Source organism: Candoia aspera, chromosome 15 (genome assembly GCF_035149785.1).
Source record: "Candoia aspera isolate rCanAsp1 chromosome 15, rCanAsp1.hap2, whole genome shotgun sequence".
Taxonomy (NCBI): domain Eukaryota; kingdom Metazoa; phylum Chordata; class Lepidosauria; order Squamata; family Boidae; genus Candoia; species Candoia aspera.
In genome coordinates, this window is record NC_086167.1 from 9,303,378 (window position 1) to 9,323,766 (window position 20,389).

General features: G+C 46.8%; 1 protein-coding gene and 2 gene segments (V, D, J or C); all 3 read left to right on the forward strand.

Annotated features, from left to right (window-relative positions):
- Positions 1-487: 487 nt before the first annotated feature.
- LOC134505898 (uncharacterized) lies at positions 488-15,160 on the forward strand. The gene is given in 9 exon segments (XM_063315827.1): positions 488-533; positions 978-1,147; positions 1,149-1,231; positions 3,107-3,198; positions 3,246-3,549; positions 5,134-5,354; positions 5,485-5,567; positions 14,578-14,671; positions 14,815-15,160. Coding segments are annotated over 9 exon segments (1,410 nt in total). The 3' UTR covers positions 15,132-15,160.
- Positions 15,161-16,902: 1,742 nt separating this feature from the next.
- Positions 16,903-17,384, forward strand: LOC134505899 (immunoglobulin lambda variable 4-69-like). The segment is given in 2 exon segments: positions 16,903-16,942; positions 17,047-17,384. Coding segments are annotated over 2 exon segments (378 nt in total).
- A 1,014-nt stretch (positions 17,385-18,398) lies between these two features.
- On the forward strand, positions 18,399-18,999 carry LOC134505777 (immunoglobulin lambda variable 4-60-like). The segment is given in 2 exon segments: positions 18,399-18,503; positions 18,665-18,999. Coding segments are annotated over 2 exon segments (366 nt in total).
- Positions 19,000-20,389: the final 1,390 nt, after the last annotated feature.

The following is a 20,389-nucleotide window of genomic DNA, read 5'->3' on the forward strand; positions in this document are numbered from 1 at the left end:
GATCAAAAATTTTGAGCATGGAAATAGTCTGATCTTTGTGTGTGTGTGTTTATTAACTATGCCAGCAAAGCAGAGTTATGTCACTTCTCTGAGAATAACACACATGATTGTGCAGAAGGATATAGGTACACTTCAGAATATCAATACGGTAATCAATTCTACTCGATTCATTTGGACTGGCATCAGATGAGGAGTGGAAGACTGTCAACTCATTTTCAAAAGCTTAATGTTTGATCCTGCAGAACATCATCCATCCTCTTGATGTCCAACTCTACCATCGTTATCCAAAATTATTCAGACGTTGCTTCTCACTCTTTTCCCCCCATCTGTATCTAGCTGGAGCAGAAAGAAGGTCTGAATGTTTTTTTAATGAAAGGAAATGATTTACATGCAAATGAGTTGCAAGGGAAAAGAAGATAAAAGAACCAGGGGAACCCAGCTCGGAACCACACTCTTCTCCACAGGAGAAGCTTCTGAGGTTCTCACCATGCTTTCGGCCCCTCTTCTTTTCACCCTCCTCACCTACTGCTCAGGTAGAAGAAAGGAGAAGTTCTTTGAATGATTTCTCCCAAAAGCTGGGAACTGATTTCAATCTTTGCATATTAATTTGGATTTTAATTCTATGAATGGTGTCCTGCATATCTCCATGAAAGCAGCTAAATTCTGCACAGAAGGGACCACCCTTAGCAAATGCTGCATTTGAATACGGCCTTTTGATTTCTCCTGATTCCTTTTCTTTTACTCATCTTTTTGTGTTTCTCTATTGATTCTCCACAATTTATTTCAGCTTTTATAAACTCCCACCTTTCTATCTGTTGCATCATCCAGGGGGCTTACAAGAAGAAAAGAAAAGGATGAAATCCAAATACTTTATTTCTGCATTTACTTAGTTTCACTTCCCAGATCAAGGAAGCTGAGGAGAAGAATTATGGAATGGCAGAGTTCACAGCTGTTTGAATATTTTGTTTCTTTGGCAGGTGCCTTCGCCCAGTATCTCCTGACCCAGCCGCCCTCTGTGTCTGGGTCCCTGGGGCAAAATGCAAGAGTCACTTGTGCCGGAAACAACATTGGAGGAAAGAAGGTTCGGTGGTACCAGCAGAAGCCTGGGAGTCCCCCTGTCCTGATTATATATGCCGATAGCCAGAGATAGCCCCACCGGGACCTCAGACCGATTCTCTGGCACCAACTCTGGCAACACGGCCACCCTCAGCTTCTCAGCAGTGTTTTCAAAGCAAGCTTAAAAGAGAAAATCAATTTATATACTCTATGACCACATGAGGGAAATCTTATATTATACTTCACATTCTTTAATGCAGTCATTTAGATCCTTTGAGGAACAACCATGATCTCCAGCTATTGCAATGCTGAGGGGCAGCATCTGTCCCACTCGTTCAGCAGTGCAGCTCCAGGCTCTGGACACCTCAGCCACTTCTCTCCCTCTCTGGCCTGGCAGGAACCTTCTTCCCTTCCGATGGGAGCTGAAGGCATGGCGGGAGCGTCATTTCTTTTCTCTCCGGCTTTGTAGATCTCAGGGCGGGAATGGCTGGAGTTGATTCTGATTCACTGAGCCACAAGGCTGAAAGAAGAAACATGAGGGAAGTTCTAACTCCTGCATCCTTTACACAAAACAAAGTCTTACAAAGAAACCTGCAAGAGTTAAAACTCCATCTGTAGCTAAAATCCTTCTCCACTTTGGCCAAACCACCTAAACACTTGAATTCTGTGTCAAAAAGTCTTGGTCCGAAACTGGACAGAAAGAAAGGAACATCTAACATTAATGGGACATTTAAGTATTCTGTCATTAAAGAAAAGAGGCAGGTCTCAGAAGGTTTAAGCTACAAAGAGAAAATGGGCTGATATTCTCCTCTCTGGGACCACCTGGAGGAGCTCTTCCACTCTGTTAAACGTCAGAGGAACTGAGACCAAAACCTCCAAAGCAAAAGGCGGCAGCAGCTCTTAGAAGTCAAGAGAATTGACACATTTCAGTTCCAGCAGCCGCAACGCTTTCCTTTCAAGTTCAGGCAAAAAACTCAAGGAACGCAAGCCCTTTCCATGATTGGCACAGCAGGGAGGCTTCCATAACCACGCATGATCCTAAGGACTTCCTCTCAGTCAAGGATAAGCCCTCATGGAGGAGCACCAACCTTTGGCTTTCTGATCTCTTCTGAGCTAATGGAAGGAGACTCCGTTGGCTGGAAGACACTTGCCCAAACCCGCATGACCTCACTGGGCACAATAACTGAAGGAGAAATATTTCTGAGTTCTGTTTTCGTCACTCTTACCTGAGTTTCAACTATATTTTGGAGTTGATGGCATATAATCTGTAGGAGGACGTTCCAGAATAAACATGGGAAATTTGGCAGAACCTTTAAAAGGGAATGCTATTTTCTCAAACATTGAAATGTCTCCCTGTGAACTATTTCTTCTAATTCTTCCTTTCTAACTCTTCTACAAATTGGAGTCACCTCTGGCTCCACAGGATTACAGTATTTGTGCCAGATGAGAGCAATATGTTCATGACCCCACCTCAACGAGCAGAACTCCAAGGCAGCGCATCAGAGTCCCGTCCTCCTGACCAGCTTTCTTCCTTCTGGCTCTGCCTGGATACCCACCTCTGGCAACAGAAGAGAACATCCAGCATCCATTTTATGGCCAGATCTGAACAAGGTCTGCAGCCAGAGCAGATGGCCGGGCAAAGTGGGAAACACACACCGAAGACTTTGGAGGGGAAGGGGAGATGAAGCAAACAGGAGATGAAAAGAGGAACGTGAAGCCACATCTTTCGTCCAAAGGCAATTGGTCTTATCCAAACACAGCTAATGAGATGTCAGCAGAATTTGCATAAATGGGCGGACCCAGATTCCTGGGGGTTTAAAGGGAACCTTCCAGTCTCCCAGTCAGAGTTCCCCAGAAAGCTCCATTCTCCATCATGGCGTGGACTCTGCTCTTGGCCTTCTTCTTCACATGGAGCACAGGTAATTTAGGAGGAACGCTCACATCTCATTTTATTTCTGCCAGTATTCAAGGCTTGGAAAATATTGAGCCAACCTGCAGAGGGGACATAATGCTGATCTGAGGGCCACACTGGTTTCACACCCATCCACAGCCACACAGAGTACCTGACTGAAGTGTGGAGGAGGCTGTTGGAAGACTACCTGCATTTGAATTCGGGCAGCTCTTCAGGAGATACTGCTGAAGGTGATATATGCTCTTTCTATTCCACAATCTTCCTTTTCTAATTTCAGGGGCCCATTCACAGTACACCTTGACTCAACCTGCTGCCCAATCATCTCCCCTGGGACAATCAGCAAAGATCTCATGCACCATGAGCCGGGACAGCCAGGTGGGCAGTTATAGCATAGCTTGGTACCAACAACACCCTGGAAAGAGCCCAAAATACCTTCTCTACGATGCCAACAGCAACGGCCGGTTCACGGGGTCCAAGGACACCTCTGCCAATGCAGCCTACTTAACAATTGCCAGCCTCCAGGCTGATGATGAGGCGGATTATTATTGTGGTGGTGCTTACGGGAGTGGCAGCAACTGGAGGTATCCACAGTGATACAGTCCCTTGCAGAAGTGAGACAAAATCTGTCCCCTGAGCTGCTTGGAGAACAGTTTCCTTTCGCCGTGAACTCACCATCCACCTGGCCTCGTAAACTGTCATGCAGCGATGACTTCAGAGCCAGCAGTGTTATTATCTCAGTCTTGGTGAACCCCAAGTTCTCTTTTTGCAACAAATATCAATTCACTCTTAAACAAAAGTAAAAGGACATGAATGATTCTGATGTATTTTGCCCATCACGATTCTACAGTGAAGGCCAATTCAGACAGTGGCATAATCACACCTCCCTATCATCACTCTATGCCTTTTCACACACCAATGACATGAAGATAAGACTCTGCCCAAGCATCTGCTTTGGTCCCTTCTGATAGCAGCTGAAAGAATGGTAGGAACATCACTCCCTCCCGCTTTTTGCCCCACACCCCTCATGACTTAAATTCTAACGGTCAATGAAGCAACACCGAGGGGAAATATCGCAGACCTTGGAAAACTGAGCAGATGGGGGAGCTGTGTGCCATTGTCTTCCTCCACATCCTGTACACAAAACCACGTGTTAGAATAAAGACAGCAAGGTTGAAAAGTTCACTTGCAGTATAAATTTTTCTCAGCTATGGCCAAACCACCTAAAGACTTGGAGTTTGGGTCTAAAAGTCTTCATTTCCGACTGGACCAGAACAAAGGAACCAACAACTTGAATGGAATATTCAGGCACTGAGTCATTAAAGAAATGATTCCCATTTCAGAGGAAGGTTTAGGTTAGAAAGAGAAAATCTACTGATATTCTCCTCCCTGTGACCACTTGGAGGAGCTCCTCCACTATAACCCACATACTTTAATATGGTCCTTCAAATCTTTTGAGCAATAACAAGGATGGCACAAGACGGCAATATCCAAGGATCTCCTGTGTCCCCTGAAGCCCAGGGACTTTCAGAAGCTCTCTTAAATCTAGAGAGTGAGATAATGAACACAATTTTCCCACCCTTCTCCTGAATCCCACTGAGCCAACTCACTAATGTATAAACCGGACCAAACATGGGTGATCTTGGAAAAGCTAAACAGGGTCAGAGCTGATTAAAACCTGAATGGGACTCTACCAAGGACATCCATATCTGTAGCACTGCATCACTGCGTCTTTAAGAGAGCTTCAGGCAAGAAAATTAGGAAGCATCACCTGTCTGAACGTTCCCCTCTGCTATAAGAAATGGACCAATGAGATTTCAGAAAAGCAGGGGGAGGAGCTAGGTATGCAAATGGTTCATGAAACAAGCGGGGTTGATATAAGAAGCCCCAATAAAGCTCACTTGCATTCACTCATTGGCTCCATCTCCAGAAACCCGAGAACTGCTCAACATGTTGGGAGCGTCTCTCCTTGTCCTTCTGGGCATCTGGTGCACAGGTGAGTGAAGGAGAACCCAACACAACTCCTTTCCCCAGATTCTGAGTCCAAGAACACACATTTATAGCATTATTCTTCCTCCAGGATCCAGGTCTCAGCCTACACTGATTCAGGAATCCTCCGTGTCACCTTCCCCTGGACAGACAGTTAAACTCTCCTGTTCCCTCAGCAGTGGACAAGTACAATCTTATTACCAATCGTGGTATCAACAACAAGAAGGAGGTCCTCCCAGATTCCTTTATCGTTACTACAACAGTGCAGCTCCAGGCTCTGGAGACCTCAGCCGCTTCTCTGCCTCCAAGGAGGGCAGCCAAAATAAATGGTATTTGACCATCAACAACGTCCAGCCAGAAGACGAGGCTGCTTATTACTGTGCTGTGTGGTATCACCCAAGTACAGTGTTCCACAGTGATACAAAATCAAGAGGAACTGAGACCAAAACCGCCAGTGCAAAAAGCAACAGAAGCTTTCAGGAAACAATTCTTTAAATTCAGTTCTTCAATTGGCAGCCCTTTTCTTTCAGGCTCAGAGGGAGGGCTCTATTTTGAGGTAGAGCTGAGAGGGGCTGCCCTCCAGTTCCTCTGCGACCCTCACAATTTCCTCCAAGTCAGTTTTAGGCCTGCCTAGCCCTCAGGTCTGAGCCCTCATGCCTTCCTGAACTCTGCGGAGTCAGCGAAATAAAACTCTCTTGCCTTTCAGACACTTGCTCAAAAGATTGGCCAGATTTAAAGGAAGAGTTATCCTTGGGAGAAGAGCAATGACCAATCTCGATAAAATAGTTAAGAGCAGAGACATCACACTGACAACAAAGGTCCACATAGTTAAAGCAATGGTGTTCCCTGTAGTAACATATGGCTGCGAGAGCTGGACCATCAGGAAGGCTGAGAGAAGGAAGATCGATGCTTTTGAACTGTGGTGTTGGAGGAAAATTCTGAGAGTGCCTTGGACTGCCAGAAGATCCAACCAGCCCATCCTCCAGGAAATAAAGCCAGACTGCTCACTTGAGGGAATGATATTCAAGGCAAAACTGAAATACTTTGGCCACATCATGAGAAGACAGGACACCCTGGAGAAGATGCTGATGCTAGGGAGAGTGGAAGGCAAAAGGAAGAGGTGCCGACCAAGGGCCAGGTGGACGGATGACATTCTAGAGGTGACGGACTCGTCCCTGGGGGAGCTGGGGGTGTTGACGACCAACAGGAAGCTCTGGCGTGGGCTGGTCCATGAAGTCACGAAGAGTTGGAAGTGACTAAATGAATAAACAAAAAAAGTGCAGCCAAGCACAGGGAAGACCGTGATGGGAGGAGGCATTTGAAAAACGGTTCGTGTTCGTGCTGCTCACGCCTTTGTTGACTGTGGGGCGTGGGCCGAGCCACAGTTCCAGCTTCCCCAGTGAAAGGAGAGTCACCAACCACGTCTGAAGGCCAGAGAGGTCTCTGGTTCCTGTTTTGTCCTATATTTCCCCTGGAGGGACAGAGGAAAGCTGAATTCCTCTTCCTCCTCTTTCCCTTTCATCGAAGGAAGGACAGAAATCACTCATTTCTTTCAATTACAGGTAGTCCTCGCTTCACACCATTCCTTTAGCGACTGTTCGGACTTGTGACGGTGCCGCAAAACTGTTTTGTAAACAACAAAAAGGAAGAGTTAGAGGAGGCCTGGAAACTCTCCCTGACTCCTGTTTTGATTTTAGGCAACCTTGTATCACTTTCCGCCATTGTCTAGATGCTTGAAGGTTGCACAAGATGATCTTCTAGGTGGAGGTCCAGGACTAAATAGAGAAAGAGATAACTCTACCTCTACCTCCACCTCCACCTCCACCTCCAGGTTCTGCCAGGCACTGCCTTCAAGGAAATGCCACAGTTAATGAGCCACAGTTAATGAGCTTCCATGGGTTTCTCTCTCAAAAGCCGTGCTTCACCAGGCCTTGATCACTTTCCAAATTGGGGGGGGGGACTCTCCTTTTTTAGATCTCACTCTTTAAGGAAGGAATTGGAAGATGAAACAGATCAAAATTTAGATCATGGAAATATTCTGATCTTATTTTGCTTTGTGTGTGTCAACAATGCCAACAAAGGAGATACGTCACTTCTCTCAGAATAACGTGCGTGATTGTGCACAAGGATATAGGTAGAGTTAAGCATATCAATACGGTAGTCAATTCTACCCGATTCATTTGGACTGGCATCAGATGAGGAGTGGAAGACTGTCAACTGATTTTCAAAAGTTTAACATTTGATCCTGCAGAACATCATCCATCCTTTTATGTCTATCTCTATCATCATCGTTCTCCAAGATCATTCAAAGTTTGCTTGTCGGTCTTTTCCCCCCATCTGTATCTAGCTGGAGCAGAAAGAAGGTCTGAATGGTTTTTTAATGAAAGGAAATGATTGCAAGGGAAAAGGAGATAAAAGGATCAGGAGAACCCAGCTCAGAGCCACCTTCTTCCCAGCCAGAGAAGCTTCCGAGTTTCTCACCGTCCTTTCGGCCCCTCTTCTCTTCACCCTCCTCACCTGCTGCTCAGGTAGAAGAAAAGAGAGTTTCCTTGCGTGATTTCTCCCATCGACTGTTAATTGATTTCAATCTTTGCTTCTTAATCCCGATTTTAATTCTATGAATGGTGTCCTGCATATCTCCATGAAAGCAGCTGAATTCTGCACAAAAGGGACCACCGTTAGCAAATGCTACGTTTGACTGTGGCCTTTTCATTTCTTTTTCCTCCTTTTCTTTTATTCTTTTGTTTGTATTTCCCAATTATTGTATTCTGTCATTTCTTTCTTTGACTCTCCAAGATTTATTTTGGCTTTTACAATTTCCTGCTTTCTGTCTAATGGATCATCAAGGGGACTTACAAGAAGAGGAAAAGTATAAAACCCAAATTCCTTATTCCTTCATTTACTTTGTTTCATTGGCCAAATCAAAGAAGTCAAGGAGAAGAATCAGGGAATGGAATAATTGATAGATAGTTGAATATTTTGTTTCTTTGGCAGGTGCCTTCGCCCAGTATCTCCTGACCCAGCCGCTGTCCGTCTCTGTGTCCCTGGGGCAAGATGGAGGAATCACTTGTTCAGGAAACAAAATTGGAGGAAAGAACGTTCACTGGTACCAGCAGAAGCCTGGTGGTCCCCCTGTCCTGATTATATACGCTGATAGCCAGAGGCCCACCGGGATCTCAGACCTGTCCTAACAAACAGGAGCTACACTGAGACAAGGAATAGGTCTCTAGTGTTTTATTACTGCTACACAACAGAAAATCCTAACAAACTGGAGAAGCATGGGAAAAACCCAGACATATAAACCCCAAAGGCTAAGGCGGGCCCGATCTGTGTCTCTTTGAATGGATACCTAATTCCTCAGTACTACGCATGCGCTTTACAGCCTGGATGGGAGCCCCCTGCTTGCCATCCTTACTCATGACATCACCCTCCCCTCCAGATTCACATTCCATTTCAGCCCCCTCCCTTCCAGAGGCTTGATAAGATTCAACGACTCCTTCTGAGGTCCCATGGGAACTGGGCAAGGATGGAAAGTCTTCAAAGGAAAACTCCTCCAAGGACGAATCAGTGCTGCTCTCCAGGTCTGATAACGCCTCTGGGCCAGGTGGCTGCTGCTGGAAAACATCTAGAGAGTTAGAAAGGTCAGCCCCCCTCCCCCCTGGGAACTGTAAGCTCGAGGTTGAGGGCTGTGGTTCCCCCCCCTCCTCTGTAACTGGAGTCGAGGCTTCAGGCGGGGCAGGGGGAAATACACACTCACAAACTCCTCAGCTTGGGCTTCTTTGGCCTGCTCAGGCGAAAGCGGAATCTCGGGTAAAATGCGAGGCTTGGGTTTGTGAGGGAAAAGCTGATGAAAACGATGAACCAGTGCTGGAGCATGTACATCCCTGGCATTCTCCCATGTGCGTTCTTCCTCGGGGTACCCTTTCCAGTGTATGAAATATTGGATGCCCCTTCCCCTCCTCCTAGAGTCCAGAATGTCCTCAACCTCGTATTCTTCCACCCCCTGCACAATTACTGGTGGGGGGGGGGCAATTGCAATCGTAAGGCACTTGGGGGAGGGTCCTTGGCTAGCAATGATCTGTGAAAGACTGGATGGACTTTCATGGATGCTGGCAGCTGTAAACGGTAAGCCACTGGATTTATCTGCTGCGCCACAGTGAAAGGGCCCACAAACTTAGAGTCCAATTTCTTGGATGGTCGGGTAGATTTCAAAAATTTGGTAGAGAGCCACACTTTGTCTCCTACCGCAATCGCTGGCCCTTCCTGTCTGTGAGCATCTGCAGCTCTCTTGTAAGCACTCTTTGCCCTGTTCAGCTGCTCCTTTAACAACTCCTGTGCGGCTTGTTGCTCTTTAAGAAAATCAGCCGCGGCTGGAACAGCTCCCTGCTGGGAGGAGGTGGGCAACACCTGAGGGTTAACCCCATAGAGTGCTTGGAAAGGAGACATCTTGGTCAAGGATTGCACAGAGTTGTTATAAGTAAATTCTGCCATGGGGAGCAGGGCTGGCCAATTGTCTTGCCGATAAGTGGTGTAACACCTGAGATACTGCTGTAACCATTGGTTAATTTTCTCTGCTTGCCCATTACTGGCAGGATGATGTGCTGATGACAGGTGGATCTGGACCCCTAATGACTGGAAAAGGGCCCTCCAGAACCTGGAAGAGAACTGTGGGCCTCGGTCGCTCACCACATGATTAACCATGCCTCTATACCTGAAGACATGGTCCATAAACAACTGTGCTGTGGCTGGTGCAGACAGGAGGCCCTTGCAAGGAATAAAATGTGCCATCTTTGTGAAAAGGTCCACTACCACCAGTATGGAAGTCAGCCTTTGGACCGGTGGTAAATCAGTGATGAAATCCATGGAGACAGTATCCCAAGGCCTACTGGGGGTGGGTAGGGGTTGCAAGAGTCCTGTGGGCTTCCCTGGGAGAAGCTTGGCTCGCCTGCAGGTGTGACAAGAAGCAACGCAACCCTTTATGTCTGCAGTCATCTTAGGCCACCAGTAGTCTCTCAGAGCTCTATGGAGAGTTTTGAAAACACCTCCGTGGCCTGCTGTTTGATGGTCATGGCAAAGTCTCAGTACTTCTTCCCTCAATGAAGGGGGAATATATAATCGCCCACTATGCCAGAGGATTCCTGCCTCCACATTGAATGGGGGGGCAGTGTCTTGCGGGCCCCTCTGGAGGTCATCCATCCTGGCCCTGGAATATGGGTCCTGTTTCTGCTGAGCTCTGACTCTTGTAAATAGGTCCTCTGCTTGTCCGCCTGCTGCTAAAATCTCTGTCTGGTTCCCCCTCATAGACTGATCAACTGCCAAGCGGTTTTGCACCCCGGGCACATAAGAAATAACAAAATTGAAACAGGAGAAAAACTGGCTCCATCTGATTTGGCGTGGGGTGAGGGATCTGGTGTTTTGTAGAAGCTGTAAATTCTTGTGATCGGTGCAAACTTTCACAGGAAAGGTCGCCCCTTCTAGCCAGTGCCTCCACTCTTGGAATGCTGCTTTAATTGCCAGCAACTCCTTGTTAAAAACATCATAGTTTCTCTCTGCTGGTGAGAGCAGGCGTGAAAAAAAGGCACACGGAAGCAATGTATTCTCGGTTTTGTTTGTATATTGCAATAACACTGCCCCAATGGCAATATCGGAAGCATCTGATTGCATTATGAATTGCTTTGCGGGGTCAGGGTGTCTTAACAGCGGCTGGGATGCAAAGAGCTGCTTAAATTCTTGGAAGGCTGCTTGCTCTCTCTCCCCCCAAATGAATTTTGATCCTTTCTTCAAAAGCTGTGTGAGGGGTCTAGCCCTGTCACTAAAGTTTTTTATGAACCGTCTGTAAAAATTGGAAAATCCTAGAATTCTTTGTACATCTTTAACATTTCGGGGAGGTGGCCAAGAGAGAATTGCCTGGACCTTAGAAGGATCCATGGATATGCCTTCTGTTGATACTTTATAGCCCAGGAAATGTAATTCAGTTAAATCAAAGGCACACTTCTCTAGCTTGGCGAACAGCTTGTTCTCTCTCAGTCTTTGTAAGACATTGCGTACATGGGTTACATGAGTTGTAGCATCCTCAGAGAAAATTAATATGTCATCTAGATAAATGACCAGATACTTATCTAGTAAATCAGAGAAAATTTGATTCATAAATCTGGAAAATATGGCTCCTGCATTAGACAAGCCAAAGGGCAAAACAAGGTACTCAAATTTACCAAACCTGGTGTCGAAGGCAGTCAGATATTCGTGCCCCTCTTTCATCCGGATCAGATTGTACGCATTCCTGAGATCCAACCTGGTAAAAATGCATGCTTTCTGTAAGCGATCTAGCAGATCCAAGATTAAAGGCAGAGGATAGGATTCTTTTTTTGTTATTTTATTGAGGGAACTGAAATCGTGGACCACTCTCATGGGTGTCTCCTGGGTTGCAGGTGCCAATGGGTCAGGCTTCTTTGGTACGAAGAAGGTAGGAGCAGAGGCTGGGGAAGTAGATGGTCGGATGAACCCCTTTTGGAGATTAGAGTCCAAGTAATCCTTTAAGGTGGCTAGTTCCTTGGGAGACATGGGATATTGTTTCTTTGCTGGAACCCTGGCTCCTGGTATCAACTCAATGGCGCAATCACAGTCCCTATGGGGGGGTAGTGCTGTGGCCTCTTGTTCGCTGAAAACATCTGCGAAATCTGCATACTTGGCTGGCAACTGGACCCCCCCTGCTTCCATGACTGCATTGGTTGCTGGAGAGCGGCTTGAATCTTGTGGTGCTGGCATTCCTTAGCTGGGAAGGAGATTGCTCCCATAGTCCAGTTCAGCAATGGGTTGTGGATCCTCAGCCAAGGCGTGCCTAGGATTACAGGCACATTAAGCGATGCAGTAACATAAAGCTGGATCCACTCAGTGTGGTCTCCCGTTGTCAGTTGCACCGGTTCTGTGAGCCTTCTAATCGGCCCTGCCTTGAGGGGCTGGCCGTCAATGGTCTCCACTTCTATGGGACATGGCAATTCTCTGGTCGGGATGTTGAAGTCTTGTACGGTCTGCACATCAATAAAATTGGTTGAAGCTCCGGAATCCACGATGGCCTCTAGCTTGACCTGGTGCTCTGGGCTGACGTCCATGATTACAGGTAAGTAGTAAAAGGCTTGCCTGGAATCCTCGGATTGAGCCCTCCTTAATTGATTGATGGTCTCCCTGCTGAGCTCTGTGGAGGGAGACTGACTGAGTTTCCCTGGTTGGAAGCAGAGGCGGAGATGGCTCTTGTTTCAGCTGCTTGCCCTGGGGGTCTTACTGAAGTTGCTTGGCCTCTCGCTGGGCAAGCTCTCACCATGTGCCCCTGGGCTCCGCAGTAGAAACAAAGGGCTCTCTCTCTCCTTCCCAGCCTCGGAAATCAGCCTCCTGCTTGCCCCAATCTGCATCGGCTCCTCTGGTCCTGAGTGAGTGGATGCTACGGAGAGAGCTGGAAATCCTGGAAACGCTCTGAGGGCCCTGTTTCTCCCCGGCTGCATCTGTCTGAGCTCTTCTAGCCTGGCATCTATGACCACAGACAACTGATATAAGGCTTCTAGGGTAGCTGGTGTTCCCTGGCACACTAATTCATTCTTAATTTCCTCATCCAGCCCCTGTTTGAATTGGTCTTTTAATGCACTCTCATTCCAGTCCAGATCTCCTGCTAACAACTTGAAATCAGCAATGTAGATTCCCACCCTCTTGTTACCTTGCTTGAGCTTCCGAATTTCCCAGCTGGCATTGACCTCTCTGATCGGGTCGTCAAAGTGTGCTCGGAACCCTGCCAAAAAGTTCTGGTAGTCGTTGAGAATCGGGTCGTTGTTCTCCACCATGGGAATAGCCCATTTGGCTGCTGGTCCCTTTAGCAGGCTTAGGATGAAGGTGACTCTGGTTCTGTCTGTGGGGAACTCTGCCGGTCTGCTGTCGAAAAACATTGTGCACTGTGTGAGAAAGGTTCTCAGCTGTCCTGCTTCTCCTCCAGACTTCTCTAGTAGACTGCCCTGGGATCTCAACATTACTGGTGGAGCTGCTGCTGCTGCTGCTGCTGGCACCGGTTGGGGGTTAATCAGAGCTGGTTGTTGTATCTGCTGTAGCATGGCAGCTTGTAATGTGTTGATCTGGAGATCTACCTGTTGTTGGTGTTGCTGCAGGGCTGCTGCCAATTGTTGGATGGTGAGCTGAATTTCTTGGTTTTCTGTAGACATTTCCAAATGTCTCTCCTTAAATTCTTGTTCCTCCCTCTTTCGATGGGAGTAGGAGCTTGTTAGGATTGATGTCCTAACAGCCAGGAACCACGCTGAGACAAGGAACAGGTCTCTGGTGTTTTATTGCTGCTACATAACAGGAAAATCCTAACAGACTGAAGAAGCGTGGGAAAAACCCAGCCATATAAACCCCAGAGGTTAAGGCGGGCCCGATCTGTGTCTCTTGGAATGGCTGCCCAATTCCTCAGTGCTGCGCATGCGCTTTACAGCCTGGATGGGAGCCCCCTGCTGGCCATCCTCACTCATGACACTTCCTTTCTTTCCTGCAAAATAAGATTGCAGAGAATTCTGTGGGCATCAGAGTGACACCAATTTCTGTTGTTGTTTTTTAAAAAAGACTGTCAGCATTTTTCAATACAATAAAAGTATAAAAAATTAAAGCAAAGATAAAGAAAAAAGAATATAGAACAAACCAAAAAAGTGAACAAAAATACGAAAACCTAGAATTATGACCTCCACTCCCTTTATATTGCGCAATTGCCATCTTACTCTTTCCCCTCCCTCGTTCATGCTTTCTAGTCCCCAAACCTGTGAATCATGTGTTCTGTCTTTTCCTCTTTCAACAAAAAGTCCATATACAGCTTCCAGTTTTTTAAAAAAGTCTCTCTCATTTTTTCCCTGACCAAATGGATCAGCTTTGCCATTTCCGCAAGCTCCATCAATTTCATAATCCAGTCTTCTACCGTGGGTATTTCATTGTTTTTCCAACTTGGTGAGTATGATACTCTTGCCACAGGTACCATATACAATATCAGTTTCCCATGTTTCTTTTCTAGTTCAGCGTCCATAAAACTCAATAGAAATAATTCTGGCTTCGTCGTTAAGATTAATCCGCAGTACCTTTTGCATCACTGTATGAATTTCCACCCCAACTTCCTTTCTTTTTTCACAAGTCCACCATATATGATAAAAAGCCACCTCCCCCTTTGCACACTTCCAACACAGGTTTGATATTCCTTTGTATGTTGCGACACCAATTTCTGAAGATTAAAGGCATGAAGCCAGCACACCTTGCAGGGGCTCCTAAAGAGTGTCAAAATGACAGGCAGCTGCTTCTGACTGCCCCAGGGCAGAGCGGCTCTTTCTGTTTCCAATCTGACTTTAGAGCTTCAAATGATTTCTCCCATTGGGGCAAAAATTAAAATTAAAATTAAAGGATACTCTTTCACCCAGGTCTTTCTGCAAAAGTCTCTTCTTCTCTCTGACCAAAATAGAGTGTCTGATCTCAGGAGGAGGAGGAGGAGGAGAAAGGGGAGGGGGAGGAACATCAGTCAAAGGAAAGCCAATGAGCTTGAAGAGATTTGCATGGAATGTTCTTCTTAAATTCCAGGTGGGTACAAGTCACAAGGCATTAGATCCTAGTCAGATATTCTTTGGACTAGAAAGCGACACGCTACTAAGGTGTGCACCATGGCCTGGATTCTGATTTTCCTTGCATTTCTTAGTGATTTCTCAGGTAAATACATGGAGGATTCATTTTCACGGATTGTAGTACATACACAAGACAATGGTGTCTCAGAGATGAGACTTTGGTGAGAATTTAAGTGCAGAACATGTATCAAGTCTACATTGCTATCTCTTTTCCCTTTTTTACTCAAGGTGCTATTTCACAGCCCACCTTGACTCAGCCTGTCTCCCAGTCTGCATCTCCAGGAGAAACCATTAAACTCTCCTGTGCCATCAGCAGCAGTCCAAACAACATTCGCTGGCTTCAGCAGAGATCTGGAGAGGCCCCTCGCTTTGTGCACTGTGATGGCTGCAACAGAGGACCAGGGATCCCAGACCGATTCACAGGCACCCGATCAGGCAATAATGGCTACTTAACCATCACCAGCCTTCAGGCTGAAGACGAGGCCGATTATTACTGTTTCATGTGGTACAGCAGTGGCAACGTGTTCCACAGTGAGACAGACTGATGGGGAACTGCGACAAAAACCTTCTTCCTCCCCAGTGCAGGACATTGCTCAGAGGTTGCACTGTTCTTTTTTCTTCTTTCTTCTTTCTTCTTTCATGTACCTGACATGGCAAAACAGGCAGAGATCAAGCCAGAGATCCATCTTCCAGAAGAAGAATCACATTGAAACACTTGAACGCAAGACAAAAAACTCACTCATTTATTCTTGTCTCAGCATAAAAACAACGTGTGTTAAGAAATATTAGTATATACCAGCAAACATTATAGCTCCCACTTGTTTAGTATTCCATTGATTTTGTTCCCTACCTTGAGAGTTTTCAGTTCAAGCATTCTGTTCAGCCTTTGAGCAAAACAAAACAAGTGGGAGGAAACTATTTTTCAATGAAGAAACTCTAAGATGAATTTTCCTCATGCAGGTCTGGGGAAGGTTCACCTGACCCAGCACTTTCCTTCCCCATGGCTGTCTCCTCATCTCTGCACCCACAAAACCCCCAAAGAAACTTGCTTACTTCATCATCAACAACTTGGAGGCAAAGGCTGAGGCTGACAATGATTGAACTGATTGATCATCAACCTCCCCAGGGCATCCCCACACCAGAGGACAGAGCTTTCCACTGCTGAAGGAAGTCTCCTTAGGGTTGCTTATGTCCCACAGAGCAATGAGTCTAACACCTACATTTGCTCTTCCAGGTAAAAGATGGGTGAAAGCAGGGGTTGGAATATCATCCAAGCCACAGGAAGGCTGTATTCTCTCCTGCCCTACTTTTGCACAACACACGTTTGCAAAATATTCAGGTGTTATGGAAAGGGAGAAGTTCCACCCAGGAACAAACAAGAACCATCATTACACACAGGACCCTGAGGACCTTTACAAAGTCAAAGAAATGGACATAATTGGGTTGACGCGTGAAACCTCTTTTCTTTTACTTACTTTCTTTCTTTACTTCTTTACTTCTTTACAGACCTTACCTGGCTGCTATCTCAAAGAAGGATCCTGGGTGGCTCACAATACCCACTAACAACAGAGTTCAGAACCAAACCGCCCTCCCTCCCTCCCATATGCCAGACCAAAGAGCCTCCAAGGGCCAACCTCCCTGCTAGCCAAATGCTTCGGGCTCGGATGGGGAAGGCTGGGAGGACCAGGATCCCTGGAATCACAGGCGGAGGCTATTACAAAGGGCTGGGGAACCCCCAAGAAGGGACACCTGTGAATTCCTATCAGGTGACCACATGGAAGGGAGGGGGGGGCCTGGAGCAGGCCCACCATAGGTAACCTCATACCATGGGCAGATACCCTCCGGGAGAGGTGGTCCCACAAATAAACTGGCCTTGGCTATGGAGGGCTTCAGAGGTGATAAATGGCACCTTGAATTGCACCCAGAAAGCAGCTGGAAGCCAGTGCAGGTCAGGCAGAAGTGGCCTCGTGGGTGAACCATGGGGAATGAACTACAGGAGAGAAAAGGGTTGTTCTGGATTCCTGGCCATCCAGGTTCTCCTTCCAAAGAAGGGGATTTAAGGCCGGTATTCATGCAGAAAAGAGCTCATGGGATTCCTGGATATTTTTGCTTTTGCTGATACAAGGCTGTGTTTCTGGGTCTTTTATTAAATGATGTTTCCTCCCTCCTTCTGGCCAGTGAAGCCCCTGGATATTTGCATGTGTCTCTGGGAGAGAGTTAAGAGAGCATCAGGGAGTGAGCGCAACCAATGTCCTCCTGGCTTTGGATAAAAACGAGGTTGGACTTCCCCCCCCCCCCTTCATTTTCTCCATCACGATGTGGATGCTGCTGCTGGTCCTCTTCTCTTACTCTTCAGGTAAAATGAAACAACCATGGTGACTATTTTCTCACTCAGTGCAATCCTGTGGCTTCAGTTTCCCATCTTTCAACGTTTGTTTAATGTTGATTTTCTCCTTCCAGGTGTAATGTACCAGTACACCCTGAGTCAGCCACCTTCCCTCTCCCTGTCCCTGGGACAACCAGCAAAACTCTCCTGCAACATTAGCAGTGGCTTCTACTTTGCTTACTTCATCTGGTTCCAGCAGAAGGAAGAGGAAAGGCCCAGGTTTCTTCTGTATTATAATACAACCTCCAGTGAGACCAAATTGGGCTCTGATGCCTCTGGTCATTTCTCTACATCCACAAACACCCCAAAGAAAATTGCCTACCTAAGCATCAGCAGTGTGCAGGCAAAGGATGAAGGTGACTATTATTGTGCTCTTTGGAGACACAGTGTGGAACGTCAGAGAGGAGCATGATCATAAACCTCCCCTGGGCCCAAGTTCTCAGGGCTCACCACACCACACTTCAGCAGTAGGCTTTGCTAAATAAGTCTCCTTCGCACTGCCTCACTCCCACTGAACAATGCCTCTGAAGGCTGTTATTCCTATTCCAGGGAAAAGATAAGTGGGTTCCAATCATGGAATATCCCCAAATCCATGGGAAGTTTATATTCTTCCCTCCCCTAATTTTCTGCAACACAAAATCGGATAATTGTCTGTCTGCACCAAGGTGAGACACCTCAACGAAGTATAAAGGACATTAAGAGCACCTCCTTTGCTCTATGAGGGAAAGCGGGAGGCCTTAAACCAAATGGGGGCTGGGGACACCGTTCCCTGAAACATATTTGCAATGGAAGAACATGTCCCCCAGTCATGGTCACAGGAGTCGGCAGCAGGGGGGGCCACCCTCCTAGACGTGCACCAAACCCATCTTCTGCCACCACTCCTGAAACTCTCCTCTGTGCAACAGACTGAGCAATTTCACCACCTGTAAATGCTCCCTGCAAATCTCAAGAGAGAAAAGTCAACCAGGTTTCATAAACAACGTGTGTGGTGTTGGGTAGAGGAGGTTGTAGCACAACTCAGGAGAGTTTTTCATGTCCAAGACCTGTTTTGAGAGTGATCCCCTTGTTTTTCTGTTCTAGAATTCATTCCCATGGTTTCACAGTGACCATTTAGCTGCCTTTTCAGGAGAGGGATCTCTGCTGTCCATGGTAGCCTCCAGGCATGACTAGGCCTCCTCAAGTCCCCAACCTGACTTCGTTCTTCTGAATGCCTTTCTCCTCATGTTCCCACATGGTGACAGAAAACCCCAAGAAAGGGATCTTCCTAAGACTCCCCTTTATGGAAATATCTTCTCTGCTCTTTAGTCAAAACCGATTGGCTTGCCTTATAAGAAGGGGTGTGGCTCATCCATTCAAGGAAAGCCAATCACTGTGCCTCTATTTGCATGGACAGTTCTTCAGATCACGGAGGATTTAAGGAAGAAGGTAGAAGGATCCCAGGGAGAGGTTCTTTGATTTTAGAAAAGACTTTTGAAGGAGAGCACCATGGCCTGGACACTGGTCTTCCTTTCCTTTCTGCCTTATTTCTCATGTAAGTAGGTAGATGGAGCGGTAAAACAATCCCATGAAAATTCTCTGCTCTGCACATTATAAAATACGATAGGGTGTGTCCAACTTGTTGGTTCTGGGATTTGGAGACCCAGATATATAACAGATCTTGATTAATTCCTCATTTCCTCTTATTTTGTAAAGGCGTCACTTCACAGCCCACCTTGACTCAGCCTGCCTCCCAGTCTGCATCTCCAGGAGAAACCATTAAACTCTCCTGTGCCATCAGCAGCAGTCCAAACACCATTCTCTGGCTTCAGCAGAGATCTGGAGAGGCCCCTCGCTTTGTCCACTGTGATGGCTGCAGCAGCAGGGGGCCAGGGATCCCAGACCGATTCACGGGCACCCGATCAGGCAACAACGGCTACTTAACCATCACCAACCTTCAGGCTGAAGACGAGGCCGATTATTACTGTTTCATGTGGTACAGCAGTGGCAGCGTGTTGCACAGTGAGACAGACTGATGTGGAACTGCGACAAAAACCTTCTTCCTCCCCAGAGCAGGGCGTTGCTCAGAGGTTGCGCTGTTCTTCCTTTGATGTAACTGAAGGCAACAGAGCCAGAGATGGAGCCAGAGATCCATCTTCCAGAAGAATAATCACATTCAAACACATGAACACAAGATAAACATTCACTCATTTTTCTGATTTCAGCATTTAAAAAAAGGGTGTTAAGAAGTGTTAGTATAGACCAAAATACACTATAGCTCTCACTTGTTTAGTAATCCTTGACTGTATTCCCTACCTTGACATTTTTCAGTTGAACCATTATGTGTAGCTAGTGAGCAAAATGAAACAAGGGGGAGAAAAACACGCTTGACCAGGAAACTCTCAGATGAATTTTCCTCATGTAGGTCCGGAGAAGATCCTACCGACTCCGCCCAGACCTTCCCCATGTCCAGCTCCTCACCTCTACGGCCACAACCCCCCCAAAGCAACATGCTTACTTCACCATCAACAACGTGGAGGAAAAAGATGAGGCTGACGATTATTAAACATTGAGGGTCACCCACCTCCCAGGGCATTACCACACCAGAGAGCAGAGCTCTCCATTGCTGAAGGAAGCCTCCTGAGGACTGCTGAGGCCCCACAGAGCAATGCCCCTAACATCCACCTTTGCTCTTCCAGGCGACAGGTGAAAGCAGAGGTTGGGATATCGCCCAAGCAACAGGGAGGCTGCATTCGTTCCTTCCCTGCTTTTACACAGCACACCTTTGGAAAATATTCTGTGGGCATCAAGGCGACACAATGCAGCAAAGACTAACGGGTGTTGAGGGAGCATACCTTTCTCTGAGCAAAGGAAATCTGGGGGAAATCTGGGGCTCGGGGCACCATTCCCTGAAACATCTTTCGAATGGAAGAACATGTCCCAAGTCGTGGTCACAGGATTCGGCGGCAGGGGGTGCCACCCTCCTAGACATGCACCAAACCCATCTTCTGCCACCACTCCTGAAACTCTCCTCTGTGCAACAGACTGAGCAATTTCACCACCTGCAAATGCTCCCTTCAAATCTCAAGAGAGAAAAGACAACCAGGTTTCATAAACGACGTATGTGGTGTTGGCTAGAGGAGGTTGTAGCACAACTCAGGAGATTTTTTCATGTTCAAGAGCTGCTTTGAGTGAGATCCCCAAGTTTTTCTGTCCTAGAATTCATTCCCATGGTTTCACAGTGACCCAAGCTCCTTTCAGTGGCTTTCATGGTGATTTCTGCACTTTGTCTGGCGTTGCCGAGCAGGTTTGTTGGGCTGAAATGGGTTGGGAAGTTGAGGTGCCACCCAGGATCCCTAAGATACCCTCCTGGGCTTTATTGGCTTGGATGTGACATGCTCTGTTTACAGAGGAATTGGACTTATCCCCTCAATTTGGAGA